Here is a 14,037-nt window from a genome sequence, read left to right as displayed (position 1 = left end):
GAGAAAAGCCCTTAACCCCACATGGTGTGGTTGGTGGCAAATTAAAGAGGATGGGTTGTCACCTATTCCCTACTCTCTCCGTTTAAGCTATCTCCTAGGTTAGCTAAGGGGGGTGGTCCCTAAATAAAAAAAACTAAGTTAAAAGATTGCAAGCGAATATAATATGAACAATGTGAACCAAAATTAACTTTAATAACCATCAACCCATGAGATAGAAATAAGCATATGTAAAACCATTGCCTTCCAAATATTGCTCAAAAATGAAAGATACTTGCTCAAAATAAATGAAATGCTTTCAAATGGAAGCACAAGTAATTATGAAAATGAAACAAAAGATGTTAGCACAAAAATAATTAATACAAGATATAAAGATGCATTCAAGATATATGATCACATGTTAATCCAAAGCATACAAGGAAAGAATATATTGCAAAGGAAACCAATTAGAATTCTACTTGCAAAATATAGAATGAGATGTTGCCAAAACAAAGTATTCAATTCAACACATATTCATGAATGGCAAGTATAATGGTTATTTGCAAGTAAATCAATAAGATGAGTTAATATGAAATGCACCTTAATTAAAATTGGATGCAGTATCTTGGTTGCTTTTAATTTAAATGCCTAATCTAGGTGAGAGATCCTCTTATTGAGCTCTTACCAAAGGGTAAAAATTAGGGTGACCGTAAGAAAGAGAGAGCGAGGACACGGTGGTGTCATTTACGATACCCGTCGCCTGAGTCTTACCAGCCAACGTGTGCCTTCGTTCCTACAAGGGGACAAGCCACCTTCATAACTGCTAGGTCACACGCCTTTACCTTACTTCGTACCAATTGGAAGAACTTTCTAAGAAAGTCCTTTCCTATGATTTCTATCAACCAAGCTTATGCTTGGAGGTTAATTTTAAAATGCAACTAAATTAGAATGCCTACTATGATATGCAAGTGAGATTGTAAGTGTTATGTAAAAGATTGCTTTAATTAAGTATGCTCCACAAGATTATTGCTCAAGTAAACACAAGATGCATAAGCTTAAGTAAGAGTTGTGACTTGCTAAAGATAGATGATAAACAAACTAAAGCAAATGAAGTTTGTAAACTTTCTCAATGTAAATTGCAAATGCTTTGAAAATAAAATAAGATTTATGCCCACAATAGCTTTGCAAAAGAGACTTTTAACTTGAGAAAATGAAAGACAACTAGCTTGACATGAAAGTAAATGATTTCTTTGAAAGATAAATTTGTCGAACACACAATGCTCCAAATATACCCAAAATGTAGCACAACTATAAAGCATGAAGATTTAGGCAATAGCCAAGCCAAGTATGGCAAAGTTTGCTAAAATAATGAAAATGCTTGCACAAAGTGAGAGAAAATTTCTTTGCAAAGTAAAATGTGAATTTGAGACTTGTAGCAACTATTGTAAATGGTGCAAGTTTAAAGAAATTTAGTAAAATTGAAAATAGAGAAATGTGATTTATGTTACTTCCCAATTAGAGCATGCATATGTGATGTGAAAAAAAAATGGAAAAGTTAAAACCAACAAGTCAATCCACCCAAGATTCTCTCCCTAAAATGGAGAGATAGGGATGCCAATGGATAGGCCCACGCTCCCATAACAAAACAAAAAATTTATTATTTTGGAGTTACAATGAGGTTAATGGCTCTTTGAGAGCTACCCAAGGAATTGATGGAAGTACAATATGAGGTTTTGAAACCACAAGGAAATTCCTTCAAGTATGGAGACTCAAGAGAGATGAAGATGGTGCTACAATTAGGAAATACAAGTTCCCAAAGTGATACACAACCTAGCCTCTTTCACAAGCCCTCCTAATGCCCACAACCTCCTTGGAAATGGAACTTGGAGCTTGAAAGAACCTACAACAAAAATGTTAAGGCTGCAAAACCAAAACCAAAGTTAGTTTGAAAAAGAGAGCATGTAAATATGTGATAATACTACAAATAATATACAAAACTAAATCAAATGATGGGAAAAGACCCCATCACTTGCCTAGCTTATGAAAGCTCTTGACTAGTTAGATAAGAAATGAAAGCACAAGAGTATAAGATATAGATTTGATTGAAATACTTGACTTAAGCACAAACTATGTCAAAAAGGACCCTTGCAAAACCAACACTCTCAAAAGATAAGCTATTAAGATCCAAATAACGATAGGAGCTCCTTGAAAGCTATGCCAAGAGTGAGTTGGTCTCTTGAAGACTTCCCCTCACGCTTTCTAGTTGATCCAAAAGATGGCCTCTACGAAACTTCAAATGTACATTAACTCATATGGATTAAATCAATAAACAATGACAAGAGAAATCTAGAATTTGTATGAAAATATATAGAGTTGTCTAGCCTAGAGCATATCAAATAACCAATTACAAATGTAAGATAGCTATACATTCACAACTCTCTAAAAGCATATGAGAAAATAAAATCAAATTAAATACAAGTAGAGAAATGTACCATCATTGAGCCAAACACAAACTCCAAAAGAGAAACACCCATGAATGAACCCCAAAGACTTTTATATTCATATGAAGCAAAAGTGTACATAGGAGCAGTGTCCCCAAGCACAATAGCTAGTACCAAGATACATAAGTGAGAGCACAAAGTTCTTCTTATATAGAAGCTTGAGAGCCAATCCCCAGGCAAATGATGACAATCCCAAAGCAAATGGGTGACAATCCCAAAGCACCTTCACGCAAATGCGAATTTCCCTAGTGGCATCAAGAATCCCTCAAGCAAAATCAAATTCCATGATGAATGACAAGTGTATATGGGTGGGAACCAGTGTAGGGACAATTTCCCACAAAAATATCCACTGAATATTCTCCCAAATCCTCCCAAATGTGCATTAACTTCACAAATTCGAATTTTCCAAGTAAGCAACTTCATTTATTGCCAGAAATTCAATTTCCTTGAGCACATGTCATTTCCTTGATTTTAGGAGTCCACGTCACTTTGGAACTTTACTTTAACTCCTCCATGATTTTCCACCACATTTCCACATCATTTAGCATGTGTAGATATTTATTTTTCTCCAATTATTTAGTTATTGACTTAATTTATTGCTATTTTTTCCACTAAACATAGGAAAAGTGGGTTTTGAGGGTCTAGAGCACATTTTTAACCCCTCAAAGTGTGTCTTAGTAGAAAGTTGAGTGTGAAAGTTGCAATTTTTATTACTCATACCCCATACAACTTCTCTAGACATCACTTATTACATTTCATATACAATTTTTATTCCAATTTCCATCTTGCGAGAAATTTAAAAAGTAAAAAAATGATCCCCTAGACCTAATCAAATTCCACGAATTTTTTGTGTGTGATCTAGTATGGTAATATACATTGATCCTAGACACTAGGACTCACCCAAGGCCTCACTTTCAAGCCGTACTATGACTTTGGGGTATATTTGGAGGAAAAAACTCAATTAATTATTAAGTCCTCGTAAGGAGATGATAATTAACCCAGTGAAAAAAACCTCCCAGAGTAATACTCACTTGATGATAAGGTCCTAGGCTACCCAGACCTGTTACATGACTCGACTCCTCATACTAGTATCACTTTTACATTGTCCCTGCATGGATTGTGGAATTTGAGTACAACAGAAAATGATAAGAAGAAGAAGTAGACTTGAAAAACTCTGGTAGTATGATGATTTCTGATGGTACAAACAACCTTTGGTACATCCTTGGGCATGGAGTCTTCAAATAATCCTTACGTGCCACTCCACTGGTCAACATGACCCATCTTGTGAGTAGACTGGGCACTGGAAAGGGAACACACATTCCTTGAGGAGGCAGCTATAGGGCCAACAATTTTTTTTGGGATTTTTAGGGAATATTGTGCTGTAAATTTGTTGTGGATTGAAGGATTTTCCCAGGGCTGAATGTGGATGAATTTTCCACCTCGAATTGGAGCATTTCTGGGGCTTGTGCTTGCCATCATTGCCTGGGATTTCCGCTGGTGTTTTGGTGGGTGATTTTGTGTGAAAGAAGAGCTAGAAGGACGAGAATTTGGAGGAGGAATTGAAAGGGAATTTCAGAGGGATATTCTTGGAAACTTTAGGAGAGCATTCCACAACATGTCCCAACAGTATGCACAAGAGGTCAAGTTGGGCCAATGTACACAATTGTGGGTTTTCTGAAGAATTGTATTGGGGCCTAAATCTTTCTGGGTTTTGCTGGCCATATGGGGCAGTAAAATACACCAACTAAAATTACAGAATTTTCTGAGCACTGGGGAGAGCATAAATCATATTATTCATTCAACAGTAGTAGCAGAACTCACTGGGCCAACGCAGAACATGGTGGGGAGCTCATCTAACACTTGGGCAACTTGATCATCACCTAGGTTTGGATTTGCTTGCTGTAGCAAGCCCAAGTTCCTATGTTCCTACTCATTGTACCCCCATTTGATTAATATAATAAAATGGCTTAGCAGTTTGGGTGTTATTTCTGGTGTAATTTGATATTTCTACATGTGTGTACATTTTTGATTGCTTGTTTATGATTTCACTACTGTTATCACTTAATATTTCCATTAGGAATATTACAAACATTCTAATCTTTTATATGGCCCTCAAGTTCAGGGGTCCTTGGTCAAGAGATCCCTATTTTTGCCAATGTTGGTGACTCCACAATTTCGGCCCAAGTTGAGCTCTGATAACATTATAATGAACCAAATTAGTTCAAAAAATAAATATTCAAAATAAATGGGATAACATAAAGGAAGCCATATAGATAAAATGAATGTATTGAATATAGAGTATGAGATATTATTACAATAGCACATGATGTGTGTATAAGTATAGGTTGAATGGTTACACAATTGGATAGACATGCATTTTAGACATATGACCTTTGGTTATTTATTATATTTGTTAATATTATTATTATTACTATGGGTGTATTTACGTATGTTATAGATGCCATATAGCTTGTGAGATTGGGAAGCTCAATTCTAGATAAGATAAGATACGATAAGATGAGATAAGAAAAGTACAACAATGTGGAATACTAAAGGGGAACAATAAGATAACGACCATTGATGCCAATTCTGGAAATAAGTTCAAGTTTTGTTGTGAAATACTTGCTCTTTTGCTGTTTGCATTTTCGAAGTTCATTTCCCATCTTTAAATCTAATATTCTTTTAATGCTTTAGCTATATCTTCCATTTGCATCTCCCAACAAATATGCTAAAAATAAAATAAAATTAAAATGAAGCTAGTAGCCACTACCACAAATTGGAGGATTTAACATTAATGGGTGGGAACCCAAGCTTAATGGTTTTAGTTTGGTAAATACTTTAACGTTGACAAGGACTAGAAAACCTGTGTCAATAGTTCCTTCACGATGGTTGACTACAATGATGCTTGTTCCTCTTCTACTTCTAGTGTAGAGTAGTGATTCTCTGCTTGCATAAAGTAGTACTTATTTCTATTTCTTTCCTAGGGTTTGGACTTATGTTAACTCCTTTGTAATGTTTATCTTTATTTCTACTTATTTTTGTGCCCACGTGCTGTGCTTTCAACACCCCAACATTACCATCATCACTTGTAGTTTCTAGTCCTATTGAACTATCATGGTCATTTGTGGACATTATTTTCTTCTTTTCTTTCTAGCGTTGCTTATTCGTTTCAATACTTCAATATATTTTCTGTGAATATGCCATGTCCTCATGTTTATTGTATCTTTGACAGATTTTTGATCTATTTGATTTGAAGCACAATGGAGTGATTGACTTTGGGGAGTTTGTTCGCTCTCTTAGCATTTTCCATCCATCTGCACCCCTCGAAGACAAGATTGATTGTAAGTAAAACAAGTAATTTGATAATCTTGATTTGATATCAATAATCTTTTTTTTTTTTTTTTTTTGCAACTTACACTATGTCCCTTGCATTTATGTGTTTGGTTTCATTGTGAAAACGGTATATTAATTTAGGTTATAGAGCTAATGAAACATTCCCGGTTGGAATTTTCCTTGCAGTTGCCTTTAGGCTTTATGACTTGAGGCAAACGGGCTACATTGAGCGTGAAGAAGTGAGTATCTAAGCCTTTATGTTTAGTAGGTCACATGTGAATTTTGGACATTTATAATGGTCAATGCTAAAATATCAAGCGTATCATGGATGTCAATTTGATAGCTATCAATGCTTCCACAACTTAGGCTGCAATTTTCTTTAGTTGTTTTCCAATTGAAAGGGTCTTTTATTTTACTTTGGAGTTTTCTGATGTTTTGCATCTATTTCTCATTTTTTTGCTTTACCTTTAGTTTATAGTACATGCTTTAGGACTCGTCAAGTATGTCTACTGGATTATACTTTTCAGTTCCATTGACATACATTTTCTGTCATGCATTAATAAACCTATCTTATCTTATCTTACCTTGGTGAATAAATAGATAAGAAATTGTATTTTTTTGAAATAACCTAGGAACAATCAAGACATTTCATATTTCAATTTTACAAAATCCTGGTGGAGTTTCCGTTGGCTTCAAAACATCAATACCTGTATATAAAAAAATAACTTTATGTTTCGCATGGAATCTTTTACTTGGTATCAATTTTTGTTATTGAATTTCATTCAGTATTTATGTCAGTAATGTTATAAAGTGTTTTAATAATATGTGAAAGAGACATTAGTGAATGCATACTTATTTTATATCTCACACACACATAGATGTTGACATTCAAATACATATGTTCCTATAAATATAAGTTGTTTAGGTGTTGTGTTTTGTGCAATCAAGAGTTTTAATGCAAAACAAAAATTTCACCTCTTAGAGGTGTTATGGATCTTAAACCTGTGAATTTTCAGCCTTAGGGCTGTTATGATCTACAAACTAAACAAAAGTGGTAGGACAATATTTCAATCCTTAACAACCCCAAACATTTAGGAAATCCAAGAGAAAAGATACTAAAGTGTTCTGATAAGTTTCAATCTGTTACAACAAACACTAGCACCGACAAAAGTGTACAGTCCCAAGCACCAAGATATTAATTTTCTGTAGCTTAGGAAGGATACCCACTGTCACGTTAGTAGCTCTTCCTCTCTATTTTGTTCACCTCTTCTCCAACTAAAGGGGGGCTTCCCTAAGGATAGGTTTGCTAAGGCTATGGTGTGTGATTGAAGACTAAGCCTTAACAAAACATGTGGTTGTAGCATAGGTGAAAAAAGCAATTGTGTGAGAACAAAAGATGATGGAAAACCCCAAGATCAATGCCAGTTCAATCATGGGCTAAATGGAGTCAAAGAGTTATGAATCCATGAGAGTGAATGCTTGATCAGGTAAGGCTAATAAGGCTTGTTCTATTTGCCGCAAATAAACCTTAGCTTGCTGAAAATTATGGCAAAAAATTAACTTTGGAGAGCTTAGAGTGCCACTATAAAGCATGTTTATGAAGGTGATATCATATTAGCTCCAACAACGCAATTTTTAGTAGATGCAAGAAACAACATAAATGTAAGAGGAATTAGCGTTAGTTTCTAAGCCTAGAGTTCAATTGGATGTAAAAACGATTAGAGTTCAATTTTTTTAAACAAATGTTACTGATTATAACAGTTCTTATTTACATAAACCCATTAGAGTTAAAATAGATTTGTTCTTTTTGATGTGGTGAATCATATATATATATATATGCACAACGGGACATTTTCTCTGCCCTTTTGATGATTAATTCACAAACAGTTATGGATTACATATTTGACAGTTATCGGGGTTGCTGTATCTTGCACACTAACTTTAATCGGCTAAAATGGACCAATATATTTGCAGGTAAAGCAGATGATAGTAGCCCTCCTGAGTGAGTCAGACATGAAATTGACGGATGACATTCTTGAAGCTATATTGGATAAGGTAGTGCTGAAATATTGATATCTGTTGTGACAGTTTTGGGAGCTTCATATTTGTTCTTTCCTAGTTTACAACCAACTTATGTAAACCTTTTTGTTTTTCTGAATGGGATCCCAGACATTTTCAGATGCAGATTATCGTCATGACGATAGGATTGATAGAGAAGAATGGAGAGAGCTTGTTTTTCGAAACCCTTCTTTGTTAAAGAATATGAATCTACCCTATTTGAAGTAAGCAACCTTTTTTTGAACAGTATATGCTAATATCAAACTTTTGGGTGAATTGATATTTTACTGTTTGCTTAGATCTCTTTGCACACTCAGCGGAAACTATAGCTGCTTGTACATGAACCAGTTCTTGGTTGTGAAATTTAGTTTCAACTTTTTAAAATCTTGTCTGAGTTGCTCGGTGATGGAGATATACTAAGACAACTATCTTCACACCAATTTCAAGTTACATCAAATCTAGGTTTAAAATTCAAGAATTGTTGACATACTTTCAAAACTTAGAAAATTCTTCAGGATTTCTTGAAAAGATTTCTAGTACATTACAAAATATTCATAATACTAGAGTGCAGAAATTTGTAGTGATTAATTCTCTTGTTTACTCTTATTGTAGCCCTCAATTTTCACTTTATTATTCTAGTTTCTGCGGCTAAAATTGCTGCTGTTGTAAATTAGTTGATTGCTGCAATTTTCTGATTTTACCTGATAGTTTACTTTAGCTAAAGGTGACTTTTTGATTGCGTGTTTTAGGGGACTTTCCTTGTGCCTTTATTGGTTGACCTAAGCCTTTAGAAGAGTCATAGGACCCTTTGAACTAAAATCTGGAAATTAGTTCCAAAATCCACCAAGATCTTATTTAAGTGGAAACAAGAGCTTTCCCCCCTTACTTGAGCATTTGTCCTTTATCTCTTGAAGTAGCCCTAAAAATTCCACCCAAGTAGGATTAGACACTAGCAACCTTTAAGTTGATAAAAAACTTTGAAAAAATTAATATTTTTCCTTTTTTCTATTTTCTAAGCCTTTTAAGGCAAGCTGCTAGGTCTTTTAGCTAGGGCTCTCGTGGATGAGTGTCTGTTTTAATAAATCCTAAGTCTTACCTTGGTGATCCTTTAACTCAAAATCTAGCCTTTTGCATGGTTAAACCTCCCTTTAGATGGCTGAAATCATCCTTCTCTAGACACTTTTGTGCCCTAGAATCCCTAAACCTAGTAGGGCTTCAACTTGAGGCTTAATTGGAGGGTTTGCTTTATTCTTTTGTTAATCTTATCTTTTGGTAGATCCTTTCTTGGCTTATATGTGTCTAGGTACTTTTTTGTTGCTACATATCAAGAAAACCTAGGTCATATTAGCCTTTGCTAGTTTTGGTGCTTGATAAGGTATTCCTTATTAAAGAGCCTTGAGCTCTTGTCCATCCTTGAGTATCTCCACCTAGCCTATGCTTATATCACCCTGAACTCTATAACCTAGAATATCCTATAGGTGATCGCCGGGAAGCCTCCCTTATGGTGAAATTTCACTAAAGAGCAGGAAGATGATTGTTGAGGTGACAGTGGCAATCTATCTCATTGTTGCAACAAGCTCTGACCTTTGTCCTGTGAGCCCTCTCACAATGCCTGCTATATTTTGAGGCAACAGTCCATATGTTTCGGAAGGACACTACATCCTTCTATATGGTCCACTTGGAAGTCATCCACAGATTTCCCTTTGGCAGTCCTACATAAGCCCATCCAGATATTAGTTCAAAAATAATAAATGAACACTTTAAATCAAAATTACCTTTGTGATGATCTTTCACCATGACATCTTCCTGTAAGTATCAACATCCTGCATGCAGATTGACACATCTCCCACAGATATCCATTGTCAAGGGTCTCTATCTTTTTCCGACTTCTATCAGAGTCTTCACATCTTTTCGGGAGATATTCTAGTTAAATCTTCTTGGACTTCGGATGTTGAATGCCTTCTACCTTCATTGCATATTATCACGATCTCTTCCTATCTTTTCACACTTCATTCCCAGGAGCTTCCAATCATAGTTCCTTGATTGTAGTCAGCTTCCTCATGATTCATATGAGAACATATTATGTTGATTTCATCTAGTGCGATTTATGCTTTTTCTGCAATCTTTCCAAGGAGGAGATCCCTTCTTCTCTTGATCATGTTTCCCCAGATGGAAATAGTGATCCATATTATCTGCAACCATATGACATGACTTTCATAATATCCTATGTAAGCATACATACCTCATCTTCCTTTCGGTCATCCAAACTTCCTGTAGCAACTTCATTCGAAAGAGCTTTATCCTGCTTTCCTGTTATGTCATCATACCATCATCCCTTGAATCCCATGAATTGGAATTCCTGATGAAACATTTGCTTCCTTTCTAGATCGATGAATCCTTTGATGAGGATTCTATCAGAGAAACTCGAGGATGTTTCATATCCTCACCCGACAAATGTTTTCTTTTCTGACTATGATGATGCTAGTCGATGATGACCTTTGTTTCTTTTAATAAATATCAATGAGGTTTCTCCAAGAGCTCCCATTCTTTGTAATCAGTAGAATTTTGTACTAGACATATTTTTTGCTCCTCATGTCACAAGCTCTTACTTCTAATGCTTTTATCACGGTGCTATTTCTAATCTAACGCATTCTATTTAGAAGATCATCTCAGTCATAGTAGAGATCTTTTTTCTTCTTCCTTCTTAAGCTTCTTTGTCTCAGGTCTTTCACTTCCTTAGTAGAATAGTCTTCTTCCCTGTCCCTCTTACGTTTAGGACAGTCTTTTCTATAGTGCCCAAGATTTTGACAACCATAGCATCTTTCCTTAGCCATGTTCTTCCTTTTCTTTGGAGTACCAAACTTTCCAAATTTTCCTTTTCGTCTTGTCACTAATTGTTCCCTTCTATCTGATCTTTTGTCACTTTCTTTCTTCATCCTGTCTTCTTCTGCCTTGTAGAGAGACCATAATTTGATGAATGGGATAGCTTCCTCTTCATCAGTAGATATGAGGTTACCTTGTTCATCAGTTAGTGCATTTAGAATAACAGAGATCATTTCTTTCTTAGATACCATCTCTCCTAGATCTTGCAATTGACCTTTTATTTGAGATGCTTTTGAAAGACATGACGATATCCCTTCATCCTTTGACACCTTCAATTTGTATAGATCAGATCTAAGTGATATGGTCTTTCCTATCATTCTTTCAGAGAAAAGTTCTACCAGCTTATCATAAATTTCTTTAGATGTCTCCAGCTCGGCTACATAGGAAAGGAGAGGACCTTTGATGGATTCCTTGAGAATATTTTGAGCCTTTAGATCCCTTTCCATGTACTTAGATAATGCTTGTTCTTCGGATGGCTTGGAGACTTTTCCATGAACATGATCAATGACTTCATTTACTTCGAGGACTATGTCTATTCTTATTTTTGATTCAAGAAAGTTTGATATCCCAACCAACTTATGGTTCTCCTTGAAACATGAAGTCATTTTTACGAGATTAGATTATAATAAAAGGTACTTACTTGTGAAGATCGAATCTTCAACTTGAGGATGAACTTGTTGCTTCTTACTTTGAATTTTTAAGAAGATTCTTACTTCGGTGAGGGAAGACTGCCTTCTATGAGATCTTTGCTTCAATAGAGAGAAGATTGCCTTTCGATCTAATCTTCCTTAGATTTGAAGAGCTTCTACTCCTTTGATGATGTATAAGTGATGATCTCTGAAGTGCTTCTAGGGTTTCGGTCTTTCTTCTTGCTTCCTTCTTGAAGACAACTTCAAGGTTCTCTTTGATCTAGGGTTTCTTCGATGTAGATATTGATCTTTTTGCTTTGATAACCTTCGACTTGCTTTGATGCCTTTCTTTGAAGTTTGATTCTCGTGTGTCTACTTTGCTTTTTATTGCCCCTTGTCTTCAACACCTAAGCTTTGAAACCATCTTGAGAAATCTAGGGCATTCAGAGTTACAAGATTTCTTTGCTTGATAATTGCTTATGATATACTTTTACTACTTAACTTATAGTTTTCTTTTTGTTAGCTTATTACCGTGTTCTTCTCATCAAGACAATTACCAATATGCACAATAAAAGACAAGTGGCAGAGTATGTAGGCTTCTCAGCCAGGGCCAAAACCTCTCACTGCTCGAGAGGAAAACCCGATCAAAATTCTTCTTCTAGATCTTCAATTGATAAGTACCAAGACCATGACACAGACCCTTGACTCTAGTATCCTCCCAAGAACCTTGTCACTAACCTTGATGCTCTGCCTCTTCCCTTCCTCGCCTTTCTTCTTGATCTTGAACTGCTCTCCTCGGCTCCTTCTAGAGAAACTTGGTCTCTATCCTTCACAGTCCTTCTTCTTGACTTCCTCTAGAAAAACTCAGTCTCTAGGATATCACTGACTTCCTCTAGATAATCTCAGTCTCCTAGAAGAATCCTTCCTTCGTTGCCCTATGAGAAACTTCTCCTTTGTTGCCCCAGAAGAAACTTCCTCTTCGCTGCCCCAGAAGAATCTCTTCTTTGCTGCCCAAAAGAAGCCTCCATCTTCGCATGTCCAGAAGAACCCTTATTTGTTGCCCCAAAAGACTGTCTTTTGCTGCCCCAGAAGAAACTCATTCGCTTCCCTTTCTTTGCACTTCTCTTCTGCCTCTTCTTCGCACTTCTGCTTAACCTTGCTTTGCACTTTTCCTTCGCCGAATTCAAGTCGAGTTTCTTGATCGAATGTGTGTCTTAAAGTGAGGCTGAGTTAGGCTATATACACACTTCTTCTCATGTCCTTTAGGCCGACATGACTGTTGGAGGTTAGGCCGACTTCTTCTAGCACGTTCTTTCATTGTTTGTAGGCCAACTTGAAGAGGATAGATGACAAGTTCTTGGAGGATACTTTACATAAACAAGATTGACCTTTTACAAAGTGTAAGATGACTTCATTACATGACAATGACTCTATCATTTTATGACTAGATGACAAATAAATCCTAAAGACTCTCAATGGGAGTCTTGACTCAAAAACAAAATCCCTTGCTCATGAAATCCATGAAGCAAGTCAATAAAATAATTTTATTTTTCTTATTTACATCTCATTACATAAAATCATATTTACATGTTCTTATGAATACCGAACCATGTTACACTTTTCAACATACTCAAGTATATTGGAGGTCCCGTAAGTATCTTGAAACTATTTAACAATTGGACTATTACAGTGCATTGAGAACAACACACAATAAGATTACTCTATCATATTGTATACCGTGGTGATTACGAAGTATGGCCAAGGGTATGGTCTATCCTCCTGTTGAAGCCTTGAAAATAGTTGCAACAACATGGGGGAAAACCACCCGGTCGGGGACTTGTGTAGGAATTTACAGGGTAAGTTCCTCAGACAGAACACCAAAGGACACCGCTCAATACACCAGTATTCTTGACGTGATTAAAACCCTCAAAAAGGAAACAGTCCACGGCCTGAGCCAACGCGGCCACTTCAGACAATTTATTAATAAAAGAATGAAAATTTACATAAGCTTCTTTCATGAACGGTTACCCTACAAATGACCCTCCATGCTCTTTAAATAGAGATCATAGACCAATTGGTGTTAAGCCATGGATCAAGTGTCGATAATACCGAGGAGAGAATGAACCGTCAGATCACTACATATTGTGACTGTCGGATTGTAAGTTGTTGAAATTTGGTACCGGAGGACAGGTGGTTCCCTAAGGCTTTGATCTTTGGCTTAGGGAAAAGTGTCCAAAAAGAATTTAATTTTTCTCCTAAAGTGACTTTATAATTTTTATAAAGTCAAATCTAATTTAAAAGTGACTTTAAGTGATAAAGTTACTAAAGTCTAATTTTAAAGTGACTTTAATAAAGTCAATGTAAAATTAGAAAGGAAAAGTGACTTTGGAAATAAATGACTAAGTGGGTCTTTATTAAAGTGAGGTGAATTAAAAAATAGAAAGTGAGATTTAAATGAGCATTTAATCTCAGCCCTAGATTTCAATCTATTTCAGCCATTGGATTTAGGGATTACCCAAAAGTCACTTAGGGTTAGATTAAGGGAGGAAAAGGAGGAAAAGGTCATTCATTCTTTCATGAGCAGATTGAGAGAAGGAGAGCAAGAGAGCCAGGGAGATTTCTGGACAGTGAGGAGAAGGAGGCTGCAAGTCCATACA

The 14,037-nt window shown here is 35.9% G+C and overlaps 1 protein-coding gene across 4 annotated transcripts in view; it reads left to right on the top strand.

Moving 5' to 3' along the window:
- The window catches only part of LOC149185500 (calcineurin B-like protein 1), a 164,352-nt gene that overhangs the window by 99,818 nt on the left and 50,497 nt on the right, over window positions 1-14,037 (top strand). For 3 of the 4 annotated variants that reach the window (XM_089410698.1, XM_089410701.1, XM_089410699.1), the window contains 4 exons: window positions 5,710-5,818; window positions 5,997-6,049; window positions 7,785-7,865; window positions 7,980-8,092. In XM_089410698.1, the coding sequence (XP_089266824.1) occupies window positions 5,710-5,818; window positions 5,997-6,049; window positions 7,785-7,865; window positions 7,980-8,092 (356 nt within the window). The remainder of the gene's footprint in view (window positions 1-5,709; window positions 5,819-5,996; window positions 6,050-7,784; window positions 7,866-7,979; window positions 8,093-14,037) is intronic. The other variant, XM_089410700.1, reaches the window with a different exon arrangement.

The sequence above is a fragment of the Pinus tabuliformis genome, chromosome 3_1 (assembly GCF_031772625.1).
Source record: "Pinus tabuliformis cultivar Carrire ecotype Pingquan chromosome 3_1, CPIR1, whole genome shotgun sequence".
NCBI lineage: Eukaryota > Viridiplantae > Streptophyta > Pinopsida > Pinales > Pinaceae > Pinus > Pinus tabuliformis.
The sequence above is the reverse complement of the archived record's forward strand: the minus strand, read 5'-3'. Positions and strand labels throughout refer to the sequence as shown.